Source organism: Neopelma chrysocephalum, unplaced genomic scaffold, assembly GCF_003984885.1.
Source record: "Neopelma chrysocephalum unplaced genomic scaffold, ASM398488v2 Primary Assembly neopelma1_97102, whole genome shotgun sequence".
In the NCBI taxonomy this organism is placed as follows: domain Eukaryota; kingdom Metazoa; phylum Chordata; class Aves; order Passeriformes; family Pipridae; genus Neopelma; species Neopelma chrysocephalum.
The window spans coordinates 3,617,438-3,642,298 of record NW_020925744.1 but is presented as its reverse complement, the minus strand read 5'-3'; the positions used below and the strand labels follow the sequence as shown (position 1 = coordinate 3,642,298).

The 24,861-nt window shown below is 42.2% G+C and overlaps 1 protein-coding gene across 5 annotated transcripts in view; it reads right to left on the bottom strand.

Annotated features, from left to right (window-relative positions):
• Positions 1-1,819: 1,819 nt before the first annotated feature.
• THBS4 (thrombospondin 4) overlaps positions 1,820-24,861 on the bottom strand; it is a 41,147-nt gene continuing 18,105 nt past the window's right edge. For 2 of the 5 annotated variants that reach the window (XM_027671361.1, XM_027671365.1), the window contains 17 exons: positions 24,059-24,231; positions 20,785-20,922; positions 20,347-20,424; positions 16,651-16,803; positions 14,672-14,776; positions 14,326-14,433; positions 12,686-12,845; positions 11,350-11,468; positions 10,532-10,584; positions 9,263-9,456; positions 8,786-8,964; positions 7,299-7,347; positions 7,005-7,201; positions 6,351-6,523; positions 4,400-4,539; positions 2,952-3,061; positions 2,316-2,480 (listed from right to left, as the gene is read on the bottom strand). In XM_027671361.1, the coding sequence (XP_027527162.1) occupies positions 2,412-2,480; positions 2,952-3,061; positions 4,400-4,539; positions 6,351-6,523; positions 7,005-7,201; positions 7,299-7,347; positions 8,786-8,964; positions 9,263-9,456; positions 10,532-10,584; positions 11,350-11,468; positions 12,686-12,845; positions 14,326-14,433; positions 14,672-14,776; positions 16,651-16,803; positions 20,347-20,424; positions 20,785-20,922; positions 24,059-24,231 (2,198 nt within the window). In that variant the 3' untranslated portion in view covers positions 2,316-2,411. Of the gene's footprint in view, positions 2,481-2,951; positions 3,062-4,399; positions 4,540-6,350; positions 6,524-7,004; positions 7,202-7,298; positions 7,348-8,785; positions 8,965-9,262; positions 9,457-10,531; positions 10,585-11,349; positions 11,469-12,685; positions 12,846-14,325; positions 14,434-14,671; positions 14,777-16,650; positions 16,804-20,346; positions 20,425-20,784; positions 20,923-24,058; positions 24,232-24,861 lie in introns of all 5 variants that reach the window. The other 3 variants (XM_027671363.1, XM_027671362.1, XM_027671364.1) reach the window with 3 other exon arrangements.

Here is a 24,861-nt window from a genome sequence, read left to right as displayed (position 1 = left end):
ATGTGAGGGGTAGGTTTCCCAGACTTTGATCTTCTTGAGGCAAATGTTTGTCTGCGACAGCTGGACTTCATTCTTCCTGAGCTTGCAAGCTGCCCAGCTCTTGATGTGTCAATACAACGGTCATAGTGAGCTCTGGCATCCCATCGTAAGGTCCCAACAGCACCTTCTGAAACAAAGGAAAAGTTGTGGCTATCTGAGCTGTGATTTGTTTCTGTGGCTGCCAGTAGAGCAAGCCAGTATGTTTTCTGCCAGGGGAGGTAAGAGTCTCACAGCTTCACTCAATTACCTTTGACAACAGCTCAAGAGCCAGAGCCTATATCTCACTTTCTATCCTCCAGTGGCCAGTGGCCGTGGCATAGAAGAGAGCCTGGAAATTGGCAAGCTTCACAGTGGTAAGCCAACTGGTATGGCAGAGGCCCAGGATGCTCCCTCCCAGCCACTGTAGCAGGACGAGAGGCTCCAGCTGCAGATGGGAGGGCTGAGCAGAGGTTTGGAGGCTGGGAAGGATTCAGAGGCCTACTGCAATCATGGTTTTGGAGCTGGTGTGTGCTGTATGTGCTGAAGATGGGTCAGGGTGGGCCAGGCCTGTTGCATCCACTGTGAGGAGATCACTTGTGCAAAATGTGTGCACTGCAGGCCCCAGTTTTTCTGCAGCAATATGTGTGTGAGCATAGTACAAGTGACTGCCTTCTGCCCAACCTGTGGCCAGACTGTTCAGAGAGGAATTCTGCCTGGAGAAGGGGCTCCATCAGTGAAATGCAAATGTACGACAAGGAAGACATAAATTTGCTTTACAGTGTGTGTTCTTCATAAATGAACAATACTGCAGTTACAGCCCATGTTCAGCTAGAAAAATACATTTTTTTCCTCATCTTTTAAACATAATTTGACAATGCCCTCTCTGTTCCAAAGTAAGTAGCCTTTCAGTCCTCTGAAAACCTGATGAGTGAAGTTGGGTTTTGTGAAGCTGTGAAGCCAAGGGCAAAGGAGGACTGAAACTGGAGGACCTTTCACCATGAAGCACTGAGCCAGAGGAATGCTCCTGCATCATGCTCTTTGCTGTGGGAGTCTGGGATCCTTCATGGGACAGGTCCCAGGGCCACCCTGCTTCCAGAAACATTGCCTATGGTGGACAAGCCCACACAGAAAAGTCTGCCAGTAGTCAAAGCCTTTGATAGCTTGTAATACCCTTAAGGGTATATTTATTGTACTGAAAACAGGAAACTTTTGTTGTTGTTGTTGTTTTGATACTTTTACCTGATAATTAAACTCAGCATTTCACCTGTATCCTTGCGCTGGGAAAGAGCTACGACTGTTTATTTTCTCAGAGCTATTTCTGATTCCCTTTTTATTTCCTCCTTCCTCCTCCCCCCAGGCTGAAGTGCTGTTTCCCACTGTCCTTTTTAAAGTAACTATCCTATAAGCTGCAATATCCTTCTATTCAGCGGTCCTTGGAGTTTGTACTTCCTTCCTTTCCTAGTTCCATTTTTAAAAAGAATGTAGTAGAAATGCACACTTTATCAACACCTTTCTGCGCTTCAAATTATAGACTGCATTGTGATACAATTCCAGTCCTTTTCTAATGATTACTAATGCTTAATGCAGTGTTTTGGGGTTTTAACTTGGTGACTTATTTGCATAAGATTGCAGTACCTGCCAACAGAGCTCAGGTCAAAGCCTGGCTTTCTTTATGTGAAAGGATTATTTTCTCTGTCTAGGTGATTCTGCATTTATCTCCGTAGTCTTTTTCTTTTGTTTCAGTCTTGTGCAAGCCATAAGATATGACTACATCGCCCTGCAGTCAGCTTTTTTTGCTTTTACTGGATGCGATAGTGTTACTCATAGTTTCTGGAAGTGGGAGGGCTGGGAGGCCTAATAGAGTTCTTAGAAGAGGTCTGATAAAGGTAACAGGTCTCCAAAGGTATTAAACTGCCCTAAAGGAGATACTATCTCCTTTACAGAAATAACTGTACTAAAGGAGATATGCTATTCCTAGCAGGACTGGAAAGTAACTAAGAAGCCCTTGGCTTGGCCAGACAGCTCCGAACCACTTCATGCCCAGATGCAACCTGTTGTTTCTAACACATCCAAGGTAGACAAAGCTTTGCTTTCTGGCCCACCGTGTTTAATACAGAATCCAAAAAGGCAATAGATTCAAACTTTTCCTGAGAATGTTTTAAGCAAGTGTCACTCCATTTACATGCTACTCCCTAGATTTTAGGACAAATTTGAAAACAAGTGAAGCCCAGGTCTATTTTGTCTCCTTTTTATTTTCTCTTTCATACCAAAAAAAAGTCTGACATAGTCACATCAATGAGAACAAAGCTGTGGTGTGCACTCAGACAACAACGATCATATAAGGATTTAAAATATATTGTTTTACTGTTTGCAATAGCAATGTTAGTTTGCTTTTACTTCTTAAATATCCCCAACACCAAATTGCTGCGCTTGAAATTCTTGAAAGTCCTCTGGGATGGTGTCTGAAAACAGGAAAATATACAGAAGTTAAGTCTCTTCTGACAAAATCAAGGAGCAATTAAATTAATGAATAAGCCACCTCCTCTTTTTTTTTTAGGTAACATGCTTCTCTTTTGTTTACACCTTAAGAATGAACAGGAAATGTTTTCAGTTTTAGCTGTACACCACTGAAAATCACAGAGAGGCTAACAAGGCAGTGAGTGCTATAGTGCTAGCCCACAACAGAGGATTATCAATCTTCAGATTACATTTTTTTGAAAACTTTGTGCCTTGCACTCTTAAACTTTGATTAAGAAATGCTGACCAGAAAGGCAACAGAAGCGGTTGTCTTGCTCTGCACACCAGACACGTTTGCAGTGTCAGCATTTCTGTTTCTCATGTATCCTAATTCAGCTTCCCTGTGATGGTTTCCCATGCCACAAGAAGGGACAAAAAACATTAACCTCAAGACAAATAGCAACTGGCAGAAAGACCTGAGACTTGGCGAAGGGAGCTGGAGATGGATCAATGTCATAAGAGTAGCTACAGTTCTGTTTGAAGTGCTGTTTGCAGTCTGCCTTTGCCAGGTCCCAGAACATTTTATCTGGAGAGCCACAGAGCCAACTGTACAGCTAAAGCTGCAGCCAACAAGGAAGCCACAGCAGTGAAATTCAACTGCATCACATCAGCTTTAATCTGATTATTTCCACCCTGATGCAGGACAGGTAATTCTAAACTCAAAAAAGAATGTAACTGTATAAACACACACAGTATATAGAAAAAAAAGGGATAAGTCCTTTGCTTTGTGTTGAGCACTTTTTTTAAGGCTTGAAATTATTTTCAAGCCTTTTCTGCAAATGTAGGAACTTGTCTGAAATGAGATCAGAGATACCTGGGGACTCCAGAGACTTTTTGACTGGGTTTCATTAACTTCTGTAGCTCCTGCAGCAAAGCCAGATGCCTGCTTACTGCCAGGTAAGTATGACTCAGTGGCAGCTTTGGGAAACTATATATTGTTTAAGATGTATATAAAGTAATTTTTAATTGTAAGCACTGCTGTCTAGAAGTTCCCCTGTTTAACCATGACCTCCAAGTGCCAGCCTAGTGCACTGGATGTCCAAGAACCAGAGTCCATCAGCAGAACACGCCACAGAGTGGCCATGCAGCCCCCTACAGGAGCTGGACTGGGTTTCTTGGATACACAAGAAAGCAGACAAGGAAACTATCCCAACTTGGCTGGTAAATTGTTTTCTAAAGGCTGGGTAGGGATTGATGCTACTATCTAGCTGAATCTAGCTGAACTGCTTCAATCTAGCTGAACTGCTGCCAGGGCATAAATACCCTGATGTGATCAGCTTCTGTGTAGAGTGATCAAGGTTTGAGATATTTTACATAGTGGGAGATCAGAGCTAAGCTGCAAGGCTCTTGCCCCAAGAGAAGCAAGACAGCACTCTCCCACAGAGTCAGAAGGATTCCTCCATGGGAGGAATGATGATCTTCCCCTCGCACATGCAGGAGCAACCAGCAAGTACATGAGTGACACTGATGCCTAGTGATTGAGCCCACTGGTCCTCCAGGTATATTTCATCCTTTATTCAAAGCTCAAGGCATCCTACATACGTGATGGCCTGAGGTATTTATTGTGTGTGTACAGCTCTCGCGGTCAGTTGGTTTTAAATAATGTTCCTAATTCTCTGATGACAGCTATACTACTCAGTTGGCACAATCTACTGCTCCGGGAGGAGCAGCTCTGAGGCATTAGTTCCCATCTGGCGGGGCTGCAGTGTGCTGCTGGTGTCAGGGGAGGTGTTTCACAGCTGTGAAATCCTTGTAAATGAAAGGCAAAGGAAAGGATCAAAATGGCTTAATCCAACAGCCACACTACCAGTTCTTCATGGTCACTTGCTAGTTGTGAGCTAAAAGGAAGTAAGAGCTATATTACCATTGCAGCGATATTTCAGGTTAGACCAAATAATGTTTTCCTGAGAGAAGCAAAAAACTCCAAGCCGTCCTCCACGCATTGTGGTGTCTATAGTTACACCAGAGTCTGCCACGAGGTCAGAGCCTTCATAAAATCTTGCCCTTAAGGAAAGCAAACAGAAGCTCTATTAGGTCTTTTCTAAGGCTGCAACATTCCTGAAAGTAATGTTGTTATCCATGGAGACTCTAGCCTTGGACATGCTATCCCTCCCGTCTAGCCCAGGGGAGAAAAAGCAGTTAAGCTAGCTCCTCTGTAGGCTGGAAATGAAAGCAATGCTGCATGGTGGCAAGAGCCAGCCAGGGAGGGTGTGTTGGGGAGTTTCTACACATCCTACAAAAGCCCTGGAATGTTTAGTCAATCAGGCTGAGAACTTTAGCTCTTGAAATTTTCCACAGTCGATAATAATAGGAGAAAGGGAGAACCAGACTAGGTCAGTTGAAAAAAGCCAGATGGATATTATCTCACACAGTTTGAAACTGAAGTTTTTTGTTTGTTTTTTTTTAATAGGCAAGATTTCAAACAAACTATTTGGAACCTTAAACTTGTCTGTGAGATTTCTTCAAAAATGTGAATATGATTAATTCTAGGAACAGTTTTGCTGATCTAGCGTCCTCTTGTTAAAAACCCATCAGCAAATTCCCAAATAGCTGTGTGAAAGGTGATTACTCTGCCAGCTCCTGAGCACATGCCCTGTATTTGAGGGCAGCAGCCAGCTGAACTGTTGCAGCACTGTCCACAAAAAGTCCTCAGCCTTCGGGTAAGTTTACTAGGTAAATTACTTAGAAGATGATGAGCCTGGAGAGCCCTGTTGTGGATGAGGATACTGCTGATGAGACAGGCAAGAAAGTAGCACGTGGTGAAGGGAAAGAAAGTTCCTGTGTCTTTTCATAAAATAAGAAAAAAAACCCACCTCCTGCTATGTTCCAGAGTTTATTTCCTGATTTGCTGAGGCAGTTCAAAAGTATCTACTATAAATAGAACTTGTTGTCTTTCCAATTTTCATGGGAGAGGCTGGCTGAAGTGATTTTTTCCTAGGCTTCCTTGAAGCCTCATAAAACCTTTTCTAGACACATAATGGTCTGTGGCATCTGGCCTAACCAAACTACAGCAAGATGTGGACAGAGAGCTGGCAGAGGTTCCATTTAGGCTTGGCTGCCTTTAGTTTTTGAAGGATTCTATTACATGACTTTGCTACCTTTCCCAGTTGCAGGGGCCATTACTTAGGCTGACTGGAGAGACTGCAATCATAGGAGATGTTTGCTTCTGAAGCAGCTTGACAAACTGCTTGGTCTAAACAAAACTTGCCCAAGATCTATTCACTGCTGCCCTGTGGCTGGGACACAAAAGTAGACAGTGTAAATGTTCTTAATCCATTTTACCATAAAAGTCAAACATGCTCACTCCAATTACCACTGAAGATGATGCACTAGAAAAGTGGAGTAATTAAACCATCGATTTACTGCATCTCAACTGCAGGGTGGTGATTTTTTTGAAAAACTACTGATATACCTTGATATACAAGCATAATTCCTGCTCATTTCTCTGCTGGATGTTGCAGAGTAAGATGTTTCCTCCCAAATGCTGATTTTTGGGTTTTTTTAGTAACTTTTTCTTTCTCCCAAATATCAAAATAAGAATAGATAACATGCATTACAAAGCTCTGAATGTATGCTGAGTAATCTCAAATCTATCAAATCAGGATAATTACTCATCTTAGTTAGGCTCACAACCTTTAAATGACAACTTTTATTAATTCTATTATCCTAGAATATGTAAAGGCTATTATAAGGCTTCATCAATGCAAATCCCAGACATAATCTAAACTCTAAGATTATCATCTGAATCAGGTGTTGAGAAACAACAGTTCAGGCAGACATGTATTTGTACTCTTATCTATCCTTTTCTCTCTTACCTGATATAACCAATCTGAGGTCTGTGCTGCAAGAACCACCGATAGGAGACTTTGTCTTTCCACCCTACATTTCGGGGATCCTTCCACAGCAGCCTAACCTGATCACTGGTGTCCCCCGTGTGCCAGAGGGAGTTGCGGAGGTGCTCGCCAGGACCTGTCTTGGATTTCACAGCCTGCAGAAATACAATTTTCAATGATGACCATAGTGAAATGTCACTTTCAGGAGCCATAAATTTTTTTGTAGTGGGGAGCGGGTCTGTACCCTCCCTGCTGCTCACAAGCTGCTAACTTTTGTTGTACAACTGCACCCCCTGTCTGCATGGAAAAGCAACTGGGTACCAGGACCAAGGAGAAGGAGGCAATCTGACCAATTACAGTCAGAGCACAATCACTGCAGAAAACAAATGCTCCAGCTGACAAGAAAGGAAAGATGAAGTTCCTTAAAAAACAGTGCCATTAAAAGGGCTGTGTGGCAGCTGCCTGACATTTTGACACAAGTTGCAAATAGAGAACTGCAGTCGAGCAGCATGGCTGACACTTGATGGCTTGGCCCCTGCACAGCATGATGGCTTCACCCATGGCCAACACATGCCAGGAGAGCACAGCCAGGCTGCAGTGACCACTGTGTCCCCAGCTGGGAGCCACAACCAGTACCTTTAGCTGAATGCCGGGCTCTGCAACAGCTCTGAAGGGAGTTGCTTGCCAGTACGTCTGCTCTGTCTGTTTCCACATCACCACATAAAAGCTAGAGCTGTCTTGATAACCAAAGATAAAGCCAGCATAGTCATCATCTGTCACTGTGTTCACGTGAAAAGTGCCCTCAAAGTCAACGCCATTAAAAGCTGTGTAACCTGAGGATACACACAGGTTAAAAACAATTCTGAAGAACACATGTTCATATGCTATGTTTTCTTCTGTAAAACTTGCATCTCAGAAGAGGGTACATACCAACAGCAAGGCCAGGATCACTGTTCATAGTCTGCACAATTTCCATGCCCTGTGAGAGTAAATTCAGGGTGGTTAGCATGCATGGGAAGCTGGGTTGGCTAAGCCTTGCCTCCCTCTAGCACCCTCTCTATCAGACTCCTCTGTTTGCTCACAACATATCTGTAAAACTTGTAGTTCTGAATTGAAATAGGAACTACAATCAAAATACTAGTTTCAATTGCTTGCGTGACCTGCCTGAGTCAGGAAAGATTTGTGTTTTCCCATTGTAGAATTGGCCATACTGGTTTTCTGATACTTTCCCTCCCACAATCTTCTGGAAATCACTGAAACTGGCCAAAATTGGGGGGCAGGGAGAGAGGGTTGTGGGAGGAAGAGAGCTTTGCCTAGGCTTACCTCTTACAGTTTGAACACAGAGTTCAGGATTAAACTGACTGCCAGTGATGTAAGGAAGATGTATATATCCCAGCTGGCTTGGCAGAGACTTTGGCAGTGGGAATAAATTGCATGTTCCTTGTGACTCAGAACACATTAGCCTCCTGAAAGCTAAAATTTTTTAGTGTAAATAGCAGTTACTGGACTCCATCTAGGAGTACTGGAGTACTGCATCAGCTGGGGTCCACAGCGCAGGAAGGACATCAAACCTGTTGGAGCAAGTCCAGAGGAGGGCCACCAAGTTGATTAGAGGGCTGGAGCACCTCTCCTATGAGGAAGGGCTGAGAAAACTGGGTTTGTTCAGTCTGGAAAAGTGAAAGCTTTGGGGTGACCTAATAGCAGCCTTCTAGTACCTGAAGGGAGCCTACAAGAAAGATTAAGAAGGACTTTTTACAAGAGCATGTAAGGACAAGGGGCAATGGCTTCAAACTTGAAGAGAGCAGGTTCAAATTAGATGTTAGGAAATTTTTTTGTACTGTGAGGGTGATGAGGCACTGGAACAGATTGCTCAGAGAAGCTGTGGATGCCCCATCCATGGAAGTGTTTAAGATCAAGTTGGCTGGGGCTCTGAGCAACTTGGTCTAGTTGAAGGTATCCCTGGCTATGGCGGGGGGTTGGAACTAGATGATCTTCAAGGTCTCCTTCCAACCCAAACCACTCTATAATTCTATGACATGCTCTGCTATTTAGAAGGTCAGACTTCTAAATTCTGGAAAGGATTGCTTGCTACAGAAATATTTTAATAGAGTGACACAAAAGTCTAATGTAATGAAATCCACCCAGAATAAGCTGGCCAGTATATAATTTTAGATTATTAAGAGCATCAAACTATTTATTATTATTTTAGATTATTAGCAGCATCAAGTTTCAAGCTATCATATGCTAAAAGAAAGAATTTTATTTTTTATTTTACTATTGCTCCTGAAAACAGTCTACCAACCAACAGCTTCCACTTCTGATGTTTGCCAGAGGTCCAGCAACTACAGAGCCAGTTTTACTGTGGTTTTCAAATGATCTTTTTCAGACAGGTAAGAAAGACCAAAGTGTATTTTTACCTGGTTCAGAACCACCCAGTTGGGATCAATCTGCGCATCCCCCTCTGGGTCCAACACCACGGTCTGATAGGCCCTGAAGTCTGTCAATGTGATCTCTGCGTTCTCAGGGCACACATCAATCTGATCAATCACTGTATCCTGGTCAAAATCAGACTCGCAGACATCTCCAACTCCATCACCTGAATGCATCAGAGAAGTGAAAGAAGATTTATGGTGCAGGCAAATAGTCACACCTCGCCTAGCCACTGTATCAGGGTGTCCAGGAAGCAAGTGGAGTGTCAGACCTGCTGGCTGCAGTGCCTGAGAAAGGGACCTGAGGACCTCTGCTTTGGCCAAAGGGCCCTTGTGTGTTGGTGTTCCTCCTGGGATGAGTGTATGCACATGTAGTGACTGTGTTGGATCTTGCTACGCATATCTAATGCCTGGAGATGAATGCAGTGCCTAAGAACTGAAATGGCTCCTGAAGGCCCATCTCACCATTATCATCTTCCTGCCCTGGGTTGGGAACCAGCCTGCAGTTGTCAGGGCCCGGGGGCAAGAGGTCAGGAATACCATCATTGTCATCATCCTCATCACACTCGTCACCCAGCCCATCCTTATCTGTGTCTAGCTGGGAGCTGTTAATAACGGTAGGGCAATTGTCTGTGCTGTCCTGGTGCCCATCGCCATCGCTGCAAGCAAAGAAACAAAAAGAAATGGCATACCAGCATCAGGTCCTGCCTCTGCACAGGAAACAGCACAGACACATGAGCAGGAAACATACCAGTGGCACCCTGGACCTGGAAGCAGACCTGTGGGGCAATACACGCTGTTGTTGCTCAGGTGCTGAACTGCAAGGAGGCCATGAACAAAGAGGGACTGTATGATAAGGTGGCAGGAAGGCAAAGACTAAGCCAGGAGCTATAGAAATACTCAGATAAGGAAAAGAAAAAGAAGCCTAACATGGTGTGGGAAACTTACCAGAGACCAAGATCTCAAACAATCTCCACTCCTAAAGGGCATGTAAGGCACATCCAACAAGTGCAGTGTCACCAATTAAAAGGCACCCAGGAGACAGCATGAGCTGAATACCTGGTGTCCCTTGTCCCATGTGCACATTGTGCACAAATGTCTTGGTGCTCATGAATATGCACGTTGGGCGTGAATGAAACTTTATGGGGGACTACATGAGCACCTGAAATCAGAATTGTTTAAAAACAAGCACCGCTCTCACACCCCTGCGTATCAAGTTTTTCGTGGTGAAAGTGGGCTTCCGGCAACTCCTGTTGCAGAGAGCAGCACCCACCAATGGCTCTGGGGTGAAACATCTGTCTGTGGCTGGTGAAAATCTGTGCCAGCACAGAATTTATCATTTCCCTTGTCTCTTGCTGTAAGTGAGGAGCACAGGGGAGGACTTACCACCCCCAAAGCTGGTTATGCAGAAACTGCTTCCATACAAGCAATGCAATTTTTCATAGGATGTGCTCCTCTGAATGCCCAGGGCATGTAAAAGCCACTGATAGGGGAACTCACAGAAGGCCTGTGTGAATGGGGCTAAGGGTGAAGGGCTCCACAACTGTACTGCTACCAGAAAGTGAACCAACAAGGCTGATAAATCATAACACTGATTTTGAAATGACATCTCTCTGGAATTAAATCCAGGCTAGTCTGAAGAATTACAGCTCTCCAGGAATCAGTGGCATCCTTCAGCTTAAGACTAGCCTCTTTCACTTCCCTGCTGCTGTTACAAGGCACAACACAGCTTACCTGTCCTGATTGGTATCACAGGAATCTCCAACCAGGTCATTGTCAACATCTGACTGCAAAAGGAAACAGAACAAGTTCCAGTATCAGCTGCCATCTACTAAAATAGCAGTATTAAGTCAAAACACAACCAAATCCAATGCCATAAAAATAAAAGCATGAGAAAACATTGGTTTTGCAGAATATATTTTCTTGCTTGCATCATCCATCTAACGAAAAAGTCAGTTTTATTAAAGAAAAAAAGACAGTGAATAAACAGTGTTATACTTGATTGGCACACTTCTAGCCAGATTGCTCTAGTACTGAAAATGAGTATCCCTCATTTCTAACAAAGGTTGATTTCTTAAGCAGTTTTAAAAAGCTACTATGTTTCTCTATAGTTTCCAACATTTTTCATTAGAATCAGAATTTCAAACATATGAAAAGTTCCAATGATTTCTCACCTAGGAGCATTGGAAGTTTTGGTAAATAAGGACACAGGGATTTTGTCCTAATTAAAGACATGTCGAGTGTAACTAAATCACAACCCTGTGTGGAGTCTGGCATTGGACTACGTGGGACTACAGCCCACATTTCAGAGCATGACAGTAGAAAATACAGGCAGGGCAGAGGTCCTAACAACATCCCAAGCTATGAGAATACAACTGATGGCTCCCCTTTCTCACATCAGGGGAGTCTACAGCTCCATAAAACTTCCCTGAATACCTAGATATACTTTATTATTAAAATATAAACACTATGGCTGTGTGGGTTGTCTCATTGTTTGCATCTTTTTGGACCTCTCCCTAAACAAGGATAATTTTTTCTTTCTGCCTGCTAACCTGGTTTGGGTTGCTGACTGTAGGGCAGCTATCACAAGCATCACCAACACCATCATTATCCGTGTCCTCCTGGTCTTCATTGGGAATCCTTTGACAATTATCCAAAAGGTTCTTAATACCTAGGGAAAAATGGATTGGATGTTAGTTAAAGACAATTCCTGTAGCTGTTACTGGACAATATAAACATTAAGAACAGTAAAGACACTATTCCTTTTCAGCAACTACTTAATCTTGCAATGAAATTATAAGCCTGCACTACAAATCTTTTTTAGGTGTACATCCATTCATTTAATAGTAGTTAGAAACATCTCACTAAGGAACAGCTTTCCACCCAACACACGCACTTTATTAATTAGATAAAATTCATTCCATCCTGTTCCTGCATCACAGTTTACAGGATAGGACATTTCTGTGGAGGAATGCCAGAGTGATTGGGAGAGATTCAAAGCCTGGAGAGACTTATACGGAGCCTAAAGATGACCAATATTCACGGACTTTCCTGTTATTTCCCTGTTTTATATCATGTTTAATGTACCCCCACATATATTTCTATGTTAATCCCCTTGGTTTGTACTATTCAGGGCATGTCTGTACTTGCCCTCACATTTACCCGCCAAAAGTTGTTTACCACCCTGTTCTCCCCTGGTTTCCCACTCATCCCACTGTGATTGGCTGATGAGTGCCGCAGTGCAGAGTGAGCCCCCATTGGCCCCAGTTACCAAACTCCTCCCAGGTTCCTCCCTCCTTTTCCTGTTCCCCAATCCTGTTTCACCCTGAGATGTCAATCCCATGCTCTGGCCCAGTTATCGGACCTTCCCTTACCCAAACCCTATATAAGTCCCTGTTCTTCTTCAATAAAGTGGCCATTGCACCCTGACCTTCTACCGTGTCAGAACCCTCTGTGCAGTGTCGCATCCCTATCCCTTCTCCCACCGGGCCGTGGCACATTTCATCTCCATTATTACATTTGAAGGGTTTTGATTTTTTTCACTTCTTTCAAGCCTCCTACACCAATGAAAATAATACAGTATGCAGCTCTTGGGCATCAGTTACGGGCAGCTGGATGCTCTAGGACACATTTATACCTTTAAGGAAATGCTGAATAACCAACAACCTCAACTTATACATAAAACATGGCTTGGTTTATCTGTTACAATGTTCAGTGCTTCCAACGCAGGCTAAAAGATATATATTAAGTAAATTAAAGGATTCCAAACACAGGTTTCATGGAGAAAGACTATGTGCTACAGCTGGTGACAGGAAATCTCCTAATCTAATGCACACTCTGGGCAAGTTTGAATAACATCAGAGAAGCTGAAAGTGAAAAATCACCAACCATCTCCATCCATGTCATCATCACAAGCATCTCCTTTCCCATCACCATCTGTGTCCCTCTGGTCATTATTGAGGATATTGCGGCAGTTGTCACAAGCATCTCCAAAGATATCTTGGTCACTGTTTCTCTGATTAATATTGGGAGCCAAGACACAGTTATCCTGCAAGAGACACCAGAATCAGGCATGAGCCAGGCCCTGCATATTTAATTCTTATTTTAGTGGATTTATATAATCCTTGTATTTATTTCTACTTTCAAAAAAAATTATTAGTGTGAGGAGTTTGAAATTTTATGTGAATATTAACTCCAGATCAGACTTCACTTGCTCCCTCAAAGCTCTGCTTCGAACCACTCTGTGGAAATCCTAAGCACAAACACTCAGTACCATAAGGCTTTACTTACAACTTTGACTTCTGATTCTCATTTTGGATGCATCCATGGTGAGGAACCTGTTTTGGTGCCCTGGCTTTCTAATATGGTCCTTCTCAAAAGCTGCAGTTTGGAGTCCCTGACAAGGTTTGCAGACACTCTCTGTGAAAGGCCATTGCCCCCTTCTGGTACAGACTCAAACTAAAGCTGAAACACTTGGGAAAGCAGAACTTTTTGATGCAAAAAGGGACAAGTCTTTGTTTGGATTTTGATGGGGTTTTTTTTGTTTGTTTGTTTTGTCAAACAAGCTGTTATTGACTCTCAAAGTCCATCAGGAGGCATATGAAGAAAACTTTATTTCAAAGTGGTATAAAATTTCTACCCCCCACCTAGCACATCAACATCCTGTTGCATACGCAGAGGAAGAACAGAACTCAGCAACAAAACAGAAGTTACTTGATTCTGGACTTGCTGAACCTGCAAGTAGATTTACAGATAAAGGAGGATTTAACATTCATTTTTCCTTATAAATATTAATAAAACCAGTTGACTTAAGCTACCAGAATTGAGGGTGGGCCTCTGTGGCAAAACAGCCTGAGACAGACCTGTGATTCTTAGTCTGCCCTAGCTCCACATGGATCTTTTTAATCTGGATAAAGTGTTCTTGTTGTTTCCTCAGAAGTGCATTAAGCAGTATCAGTGAAGTATCTTAATGCAGAACAATAGTTGGCTGCTAAGAATACAGGGTGAATACAAAAGAGCTTTTACAATTTGAATTTATTCTATGATCTATTCTGCAGTTGTGTACCCTCATGGAAACCTCTTCTGCATTGAGGACATGATCAAAGCTTTTTCAAGTTATTGGCAAGACACCATTAATTTATGTAGGGTTTGGATCCCTCATAAAATGTGTTGTCAGATCAACCTGCTTTTGAAAAAGAAAGACATTATGCAAGTAATGTTCCTGAAGGCCATGCTTTGGGAGACTGTTTCAGAAGAACACAAGTTCTGTACACAAAAAGCTGCAGAATTAAATGCTGAAAGATAATAATGGCAGATACACTGGTGGGACTTAAGGCTGAGTGTTTCATGTTTTGTAAGAATGAGCATTATATAAAAGTAAAAGACAGGATTTAGGGAGTCACTGAAAGTGATGAGTATGGAACAAGCTCTGGCAAATAGTGAGTCAGATTTCAGAATCACTGCCCATTGCAGTAATGGGAAGTCCTTCTGTTTGCACAGACCCCTGCATCCTGATCTATACACAGCACCTGCTCGTTGGGAATGCCATCTCCATCTGCGTCATCGTCACAGGCATCTCCAATTCCATCACGATCAGCATCTTCTTGTCCAGAGTTTGGGACAAATCTGCAATTGTCCTAGACAAAAAAGGAGACAAGTCTGGTGTTCTATGGGTAAACTGCATGCTTTCATAATTTGAATGGCTTTTTTTCTATTATTGTTTTAAATAACTGATTCATCCAATGAAATAGAATCTATACAGAAGAATTCAATAACTTGGAAAAAAGATTAATACATCTAGTCATGTTTTTTCCAGTCGTCCTCTTCATCCCTTCATGCTCTGAATTATTAGAGGATTTAAAAAGAATTTCTTACCTTTCTGCAGTTTTCAGCAGTGCATGAGAGTTCTTCGTTAGGGTAGCCATCAATGTCAACATCTTTTCCACAAATATAACCATCACCAGCCCAGCCAATGCCACACTATCAATAAAACACCATGGTAGTACTATCAAAAGGTTAATGAGTCACTGTAGAAATATTCAAGAGGGAAACTCCACACCCATCTTGAAAACACTAACATACAGAAATCATGGCCAGGCACTGAAGTACAATGAGGTACAATGCAATGAGGTACAATGCATCTCTCAGTGTGGAAAGAGAGTCTTTGTTTCAAGTTCTCTGTATCTAGACATAGCTAGAAAGAGCTAAAACTTGATGTCAAGTGGAATGTGTGCCTGCAACACCTAATGATTTCAGTTGAAAATACGGATTGCTTCGAGCCACTGGCCAGGAACTAACTTTGGTTCCTTACCTGCAGATGGAGTAAAAGAAAATAGACAGAGTATGCACCTAGCATCTCAGCAAGGGGCCCACGGTTAGATGGTGATACTGAAATCTCAGAAAATAAAGAAAACCTTCTGACTCCAATGTGCTTATTCAGAGAGCAGGCATTCTTTATTGAAAGTGCTGGATGCATGGGGGATCATTCTGCCTATCATGCATACCATCAAAGAAAAATCTTCCCCTTTTTATTTCACATATACATTAATATTCATTTTAATTCCCCAAAATAGCTTACATATTTATGATATTTCTGATAAATCATTATCATAAATTTCACCTATACAAAGCATGTGTCATTCTAGCTTTGTGTGGTCTTGGGGGTCTTCTACGACCCTCAGAGTTACTGTCCTTTAAATGAACTTTTTAGTGCTCATGCACAGTTATAACATGTACATGTAATTTTCCAGTCTCTTGAGCCAATCTGTTCTGTTTAAGTTTTATGATCAGAACATATTGCATTCTTTCAGTTCATCTCGACATATCCTGCATTTTATAGCTGTGTAAGCTGTAGTTAGTTCTAAACCTCCTTTGTTCTACTACAGATTTATGTTCTGATTTTATCTCCTTACTTGCTTAGATCAAATTCTCCTGTATCAATGGGATGAGTGTGTTTTGCTCAGTATCTCAAGAACTAGAGGAAGTTTTAAGAGAAAACTGTATTGACATTTACTAAGTTGGCATCAGCAGAGGAAGTGCATTTGCACACAAGTTTCTCCTACCCAATTAAATTGGTACTGTTTCAAACCAATGCCTAATCTGTGTGAAAGATATATGTATAGAACTGCATGTCAAACTCTGGCCTCTCCTCTAATACAAGTATCTAGGAATCTTTCCATTACAGCATGGACTTAAAATATCCTGGATTATTCTTTTTTGAAATAGATATACTTAAAAATGAGACCGAAGCAAGTGCCAGCAAAAGTATGCACAGCATCCAAAATTAGGACATGGGATTAGTCTCTTGCTTCCCCTTGCTAGCTGGAAAAACTAACTAATATACTTCAGTCAGACTTGTACAATAGCAGTTCATATGCCACTTGGTGCCCCTCTGCTCCCACAGCTGAGGGGGCACAGTACAGCCTACCTGTGCCTAGAATCTGTGATCTCACTTGGAAAAATACCATCTCTATCACCTGGCAAATACAGGCATGTTGACCATGCAGAGAGGATCCCTACTCATAGCTATGTAGCTGAGCACCAGGAGAGGAATTTGTCCTTGTGATGTCTTCTGTAGAGCGACACTTGACAGTTTCTTCTGAGGAAGCTACAGAAAGTCTACAAAAGCCATTCCCAAAGACCTAATTACAAAGGCACAATAAATATGATACACAAGCATGTCTGCTTTACAGACAGGCAGCAAGAACAAACCAATGGCAAGATACCTGGTCCGGGCCAGTGAGCCACAATCTAGTAAAATATCCAACTGTTTAAAATGACCAAAAAGACTTTCTCAGTTCCAGCCTAAAAAAGGCTATTTTTCACTGGACAAATGCATGAATTTATGAACTCACAATACACGTCACCTCTCCTCTCCTCTCCTCAATACAACGGGCATGGATGCTGCATGGATTGAGGGCTCGATTTCTGCAGCTCCGTTCAGCCTGGCATCCCCTGATTTGGTCTCCTGTATATCCTGGTTTGCATTGGCCACAGTGGTAAGACCCCTGTAAGAACAAAAAATTAGCAGCCAGCCTTTTAACAGGAATTTTTTTCTTTTTAAAACATGCACACGAGCGAGATTCACATCACACTGTTTACACTGTGCAAGTGTAGTTTTTCATTGCTTGAAGCCCCTTGCACTGTGAACAAATTGTATTTTCCACGTGAAACTGATGTTTCGCTTCCACAGTGCATGCTAGAACACACACTCAACTCTTATTTAGATCAGCCTTTTGTTAAGCCAGAGAAAAGTCATGTAGCAGCAAAAGCTTCTTCATGATGCCTTGTCCCTGCCAGCATCACTCTGAGCCACTTCCAGGTGGCTGAAACTTTGCATAAAACTCTAAGTAGCACCTGATTAATCATACTGGATGATCTTATTTCAGTGTAAACCACACCCATCAGTTTATTTGAACTCAACTGGGCACAACTTTAATTGAAGAGAGATAAGGAAGTTCATCATGTGTTTGGCCTATTTTATTTCATTTTTTAAACTTACATGTTTTTAAATCAATTTTAGCTAAATTGTTTTCTTCAGAAAAGAATTCTGTAGTTGAAAACACAGTCATCCTCACATCCTACACAGAAATAAGAACATCCATGTAACTTTTTGCAGTGGTTTACCTAGACACATACATATATATTTTATATTTGTGCCCTCTCTCGTGTAAATGAGCATAAAGTTGCTAAGCCAAGGAATCTCATTATGTGCTGGGACAATAATCATATGAGATATAAACAGATAGATGCGATAAGTTGAGGTCTTCTTTAGGCATCCAATATGCCTTTTGTCTCTGTCTGATATATTTGTAGACTTGTAACTTATGAAATAAAAGTTAATTAAAGAAAACAATCTTTTTACCTAATAGAGAATAACTATTTTTTGACATGTCAAGGAACAGAAATGGGCAGAGCTCTGACAAACATGTGCATCTACCCCTTTGTGAAACTGAGGTCGTTCATATGACTTCATTCTTCACGTACAAAGTCTGTTGGAGGAACTGTCAGGACTGTCCTATTCCATCCTCATTGAGAAATCTATTTACTACTCAGACAGGCATTATTTTTGTCCTCTAATCCTAACTTCATTACAAATTTTAACTCTGTTCTGTCTGCATACTTTCAGGATGAAGACAAAAATATACTGATGACTGAAGAGTAAAATAGTCCTTGAACCATGCAAATGGTATGGCCTATATAAAACACACCAACCCATCCACTTTATCCTAATGGACACTGGGATAGTATCTTCTGAAGTCTGATGAATTTGCTCACTATATGCTGTCCTTTATCAAGCCCAGGTATGCATTAAAATAGCCTTTAAGGCAGCATTTCCAGACCAAACTGTTTCTGAAGGGAGACAGGATTAGAAACCCCACACTGCTCTGTTTTGACAGATGGCAGGACACTTGGCGCCCTTTCCAGACAGGGCCGGATGGCCTCCTGAAGATGACTAGTCATGTCTAGTCCTGCAGCGAGATACAACATGTGTCAGTAGATGTTCTATATAATAAAAAAAGAGACAAACATACTAAGCAGTGAAAGCAGTCCTAAGAAATCTAGGTTGTTCACAAGGAAAGCTAACACTGAACACAAATGGCAGCCTAAGTAATACCTTGCTGCAGAAAGGACCACCTTTACACCTGAAGGATACTTCCAACCCTTCTCTTGCTATGAAGAAAGCCTGTAGCATAGGATCAGGCCCAGCCAGCATGGGTTTGTGAAAGGCAGGTCACGCTTGACCAACCTGATCTTCTCCTATGACAGGGTGGCCCATGTAGTGGATGAGGGAAAGGCTGCAGATGTTGTCTGCCTAGATTTCAGTAAAGACTTTGACACTGTCTCCCACAGCATTCTCCAGGAGAAACCTACAGCTGATGGCTTGGACAGGTGTGGTCTTCAGTTGGTAAAAAGCTCTCTGGATGGTTGAGCCCAGAGAGTGGTGCTGAATGGAATTACATCCAGCTGGTAGCCCCCCAGGGCTCAACACTGGGGCCAGTCCTGTTTAATATCTTTATCAGTGATCAGGATGAGGGGATCAAGTCAGTTTGCAGATGACACCAAACTGGGCAGGAGTCTTGATTTGTTGGAGGTTAGGAAGGCTCTGCAGAGGCATCTGGACAGGCTGGATCTGTGAGCTGAAGCCAATGGTCTGAGGTTCAACAAGGCCCAGTGGTAGGTCCTGCACTTGGGTCATAACAACCCCAGGCAGTGCTACAGGCTGGGGAGGAGTGGCTGCAAAGCTATCCAGGGGAAAAGGACCTGGGGGTGCTGGTTGACAGTGGCTGAACAAGAGCCAGAAGTGTGCCCAGGTGGCCAAGAAGGCCATTGGAATCCTGTCTTGTATCAGAAACAGTGCGGCCAGCAAGACCAGGGCAGTGATTGTCCCTCTGTACTCAGCACTGGTGAGATCAGACCTCAAATCCTATGGTGAAGGGCTGTGGGCCCTTCACCACAAGAAGGACATTGTGGCGCTGGAGTGTGTCTAGAGAAGGGCAATGGAGCTGGTGAAAGGGCTGGAGTAAAGTCTTACAAGGAGTGGCTGAGGGAGCTGGAGGCATTTAGCCTTGGAGAAAAGGGGGCTCAGGGGAGGCCTTATAACTTTCTACAACTACCTTAAAGGAAGTTGTAACAAGGTGGTGGTCAGTTTTTTCTCCCAAGTAACAGGTGATCAGACAAGAAGAAATGGCCTCAAGTTGCACTACGAGAGATTAAGATTGAGTATTACGAAGAATTTCTTCACAAAAAGGATTGTCACTCATTGGAACAGACTGCCCAGAGAAGTGGTGGAATCACTATCCTTGGAAGTATTAAAAAAAAGAGTGGATATGGCACTTGGGGAAATGGTTTTGTGGTGGGCTTGGCAGTGCTGGGTTAACAGTTGGACTCAATGACCTTCAGGATAGAAAATAGGTATTTTCTAACCTAAATGATTCTATGATTATGTTATTCTTGCTTCATAGCATTAATGTGGTTGTATGCCCCTTTTATTGGATCCTAACATCTTTCAAACCATTCCTACTTCTGCCATGCTTGCTCTCCTCGATTTAATATCTATCGATATTAAAAATATTGAACCAATTGCAGCTCTCCTCTTTTCCATTTATTTAGAGGGATATCTGGTACTGTATACATAACCTGATGAAGTGAAGACATTACTCCTACAAAGAGAGCCCTCAGGGGAACAGCTTGCTGCAGCAGTTCCCAGGTGGGAAGAGATGAGAGTAAGAAAAGTTTTAATCTTTCAGAGGCGGTTCCTTGCAATAACATACTCACAAACACACAAAACTGGATGGTATGGAGAGAAGAGCTCCTGCCATTCTTCAGGGAAAGTGATGAAATACAATTCAGATGGATGTGTTAATGACAAATCAAGTATTGATTTTTTACTGTTAGCCAGGAAAAGATGAAGGGATTCTTTGATTTATATGAAGCCAAGAAACAAATTATATTATTCAGCTCTTCAATCAGACCTATAAATCCAATCCTAGCCTCACGGAATTTTAAAACAATCAATTTTTTAAAGCCGTAAATGAAAAGATGCTTACCAAAGTGTTTATGCAATGAGAATTCGGAACGCAGACTCCAAGTCCACCATTCTGACATTCATCAATGTCTAAGCAGACCTAGCAATAAACCAAATCAACAAATAATAAAAAAACATGTCAATTTGAAAATGAAGTCTGAAGAAAAGACACCAAAATTTAAGACTAGAAAAGAGACATAGCCTGTCCTGAAACCGCTCTCAGAATGGCACAGACATACCCTTAGGACAACATTTCAAATCCTGAAGAGACACTGTGATATAGAAAATTTCAACTTTAGGATGTCCTGTGGTTCACCCACAAGAGTTTAGATAAAAATGATGTTCCTATTGTAGGGTGCTACAGGAACATGCAAAAAAATTTACAGTAAAATACAGATGCACCACTGATGTAAAACCAGCACCTTGCAATGGCAGTTGTCACAGGGATGCTGCCACTCACCTGCTTATTGCTCTTGGCATAGCTGATTCCTACCCCTTGCATGGTTTGTCCTGTATATCCTAGAGGACAGGTCTCACATTGGAAACCTGGAGCAGTGTTCACACATCGCACTCCAGGGAAGCAAGGGTTGTAACGGCACTGCAATGAAAAAAATGAACCAAGCACGTTTGTGCTTCAGTAACATCCAGACTCTGACTAAACACACAGCCTTCTCACCAAAGGTAATGCTACAAGTAATGTCTGTATGTCGTCTGTTCAGAGACAGCTTACAGAGAAAATCATCTCTGCAGGTATTTCTGACCTCAGCAAGTCTCTGTAATTTAAGTAACATTTGCAATCTTCTACTACAGCCTGTAGTTGATGTCCTAAGCTCTCATCCTCAGTCCTTCCTTTGGCTGGACAGGTTCAGATCCCTTGGAGGCTCAAAGCCCCCTGGAAGTCTCCAGACCACAACATAAGGAAAGCCACATAACTCCAACCCTCCAAACAGTCCTGTGGGTTTTTTTGGTACACACAGAAGTTGCAGCAGTATTTTCCTTCATTTATATTTGTGCAAATCCCACAGCCAGAAGGAAATCAAACATGAACCAGATAAGCAGGGATGTGTCAGTGGCACCCACATGCTTCTAGAATGGAGGCCCATGGAGAATGGAGGCACTTGTCCCAAAATATCATATGTCCACAAATCACCCCTGGCCTGAAGGCACCATTCACTTCATTGCCTTATGCAGTCTTACAGAACAGCTGTGACTGATTTCACTGAACTGGTGGGTGCCAGTTTGGGAAGCACATCTTGCATTGCTGCCTTTCCAAAATCAACACTAGCTGCTAGGTAACATTTATAAGAGTACTGCAAACATCAACATGCCATCATGCTGCATTAGACAGGCTCAAAGACAACAATAAATGAGAAACATGAGAAAGAAATATAGAAGAGGTTTAAATATATGCTTTTTTTTTTCCCCTTCCATTGCTAACAGAAGAACATCTGCAAGATGGAGGAAGAACACACACACACACACACACACACGGCACCAGACAATATTCACCTACAAGAGACATACAACTTGTAACCAAACACACACACACACAAAAACAAGAAAAGGTGTGTTTAATATCCAAGGGTGTTTGACAGGAATATTTGTTGGAAGTAGATCCGTAAGCAATACAAGGGAAATGTAAAACCTAGGACAGACATTTTGTGCTCCTTATTTTGCTGTGAATTTTTTATTGCAGGCAGCAGAGGGCACCCAAACTACACAGCACACAGAGCAGAGCTGCTGCTCCTGAGATACCAGGCACCAGCACACCAAAGTAATGTCTTTAAACTGATAATGAATTAGGGAGTGTACTGCAGAGATGCTAACAGCCTCAGAAAAGGTGATGGCAGCTCTTAATGAGGAATCTTCTAGATTTGTCTTTATCAGAATTCATACATGAACTTCTTTTTAAATACCTGGTGCGAGGAAGCACACAAATAGTTCATTCAGTAGAAAGATGCTTTCCCAGAAGAGATTACTAAAAAGCTTTTAAAAAAATTTACTTTCCTTCATAGTCTTAGTTAACTCGGGAAAACAAGTAACATGACACATCCCCTCTAATTAGACAATTCAAAATTATTGCCATTCACTGCTTCTTTATTTGTCCCTGTGTAACTGTAAGTAAAAATCTAGCTGCTAAATAGGTATTTACTGTTGAACAAAACCACTCCAGACTAGGTGGTAATTTTAGTAGCACATAAAGACCTCGTGTAAGCAAGTCCATACCTCTATAACACCATTTTGGCAAAATTTCCTTCCTATTTCTAATCTGAGATCAGATCTGTCATGTGGAGTGGTGGCAGGAAGATGAAGGCACATCAATCTCCTGTGGCAGAGCCTGACTGCTCAGAGAAAACCATGTTAATATCAAGCCACTACAAATCAGTCTCAGTCTGTTTTCCCACCACTGCTGTAACGGCTAGAGTTGCTCCAACCCCGAAAAGAGCAGAGAGGAGGCAATTGCCATGCTCTGCCTCAGTCTGCAAATAGCTCAGGAGGTGAAGCCTATCCGTACTGGTGGGCTCCACCCAGGCTGATTTCAGTCTCTCACCATAGCTGTCTGTGGCATGAAACTCATACCACAGTTGTCTTGGTTTCACCACTTGCCTTCACATTTCAGAGCTTCACCTCCATTTTTCTGCACCTTCTGTTGCAGCAGACACAGTTCATGTCACATGAGGCAAAACAAGACATATTGCCTACAGCTCAGGAAATGGCCACACTCAACCCACTTTCTCCCCCCAGTGTTTTTCACAGACAGAAACAGGACATCCTCCTTGGTGATGGCCTATAGGAAGGAGCAAATCAAAGGAGTAGAGAAAGCATATCTCCTGCTATATTAGGAAGGAGAAGAAAGGAATTACTTTTGCTGTTTTACATCATTATTCTGGTACACTGCTAGTACTGTGTTATCCACAGGCACAGTTTATGACCTCACTGTGCTGGTTCCCTGGTCTACTACATCCAGGTGCTTTTCCACAAAAATTACTAAAGAGTAATGTCAAAAATCATCACACAGAAAAAATGCAGTGAACCTGTAAGTGGTTTTGTTGTTTCTGTGCCACATTCCAGTTAACACAGGGTTTTTTTAATCATTTAAGAGACTGTAAACTTATTAACTCAGTCCTCAATACAAGCAAGCTCTGAACTTCTAATATGTAGCACAAGAAAAACATAGATTTAAGTCAGCATTATTTGATTTCAACACAAACACAAAGAAGCAAAAGGAACAATGACAATAAATGTTTATTTTCTTTCATAGATTTTTAATGTAAGGCTGAAAAGATGGGTCCAGTTTGGGTTGAAGAGAAGATTTTGGTCTCCAAGGCATGAGTACGACGTGTCAGGAGCATGACAATTTAAAGAAGCAAAGCTCAATTTGACAAGTGCTTCTGCAGCCTATAACACAAGCTACTGCAATTTCTTGTAGAATAGAAACAACTATGTCAAAAGTTCATTTTGGTCGGTTTTAATTTTGTGTTTTTTTCCAAACACTAAATTCTTTTAAGTGACTTCTCAACTCACCAGAGTATTCCAAGTTTTTACACATAGAACCTCCATAAAGTTGCAGCAACAGCAAAATAGGGATATAGAATCAAATCAGAATGAATTAATATTCACTGTGCAAGCAGTCAGCAAATGCTGAAGACAGCAAGTACTAGCGATGCATTGATATATATGAAAAAGTTATTTGTTTGGTTTTTTTTTTAATTCACTGAAAGTCTTTATTTTACCTCATCGATATCTGAGCACGTAATTCCATTTCCTGTGAGTCCTTCAGGGCAGGGCCCACATTGAAATCCTTCTGTTGTCTCCACGCACCTCACTCCCCTGAAGCAGGAATTAACTTCACATTTGGGTTTAGGGCGCCTAGGAAGCTGAGTTGGAAAACTCACAGTTCCCAAACCTTTAATGCAGAAAGAACAACCGTTTCAGCGACTGAAAGAAACATCCATTGTGGCTTTCAGCGGGCAAGCATTCTGAAGAAATCCCCAAGACACTTTGTGTCTCTGCACTGTGCTGTGGCCAAAGAGACTTTACACTGGGAATGGCCCAGGAGCTTGCTGTGTCCCCAGCCAGGGGAAACTGATGCTATTTTTTTAGGTCCACGTGCTTCTCCTGGCTACCCATGGGAGTCCTCCTGCCAGGTTAGTCCCAGCACAGATCTGCTGCTGGCCAGGGGAAAAAACTCTGAAAGGCTGTGACCTCAGATGGCCCAAGGGACTCAAGTATGAGGGTACAAGTATAAGGCACTTCTCTGGCTAAATCAGCAACACAACCACTTCATAAGAAAAATAGGGTTGTGGTTTCACAACAGCATCTCTGAAACAGCAGCATCTCTGAAAGCCTACAAATAAGAAGAATAAAGAAGCAGCAGCTGGCAGCCCACAAACACTGCAGGAATATGCATGTACATTAGTTTAGGTGCACAGAGACCAGCCCAAGGTTTTCTGAGACTCTGGCAAGTGCTGAACCTTGGTAGGGATGTATGCAGGATTTAGACTTTTTCTTTGACACTCACACATATGGGTTATCC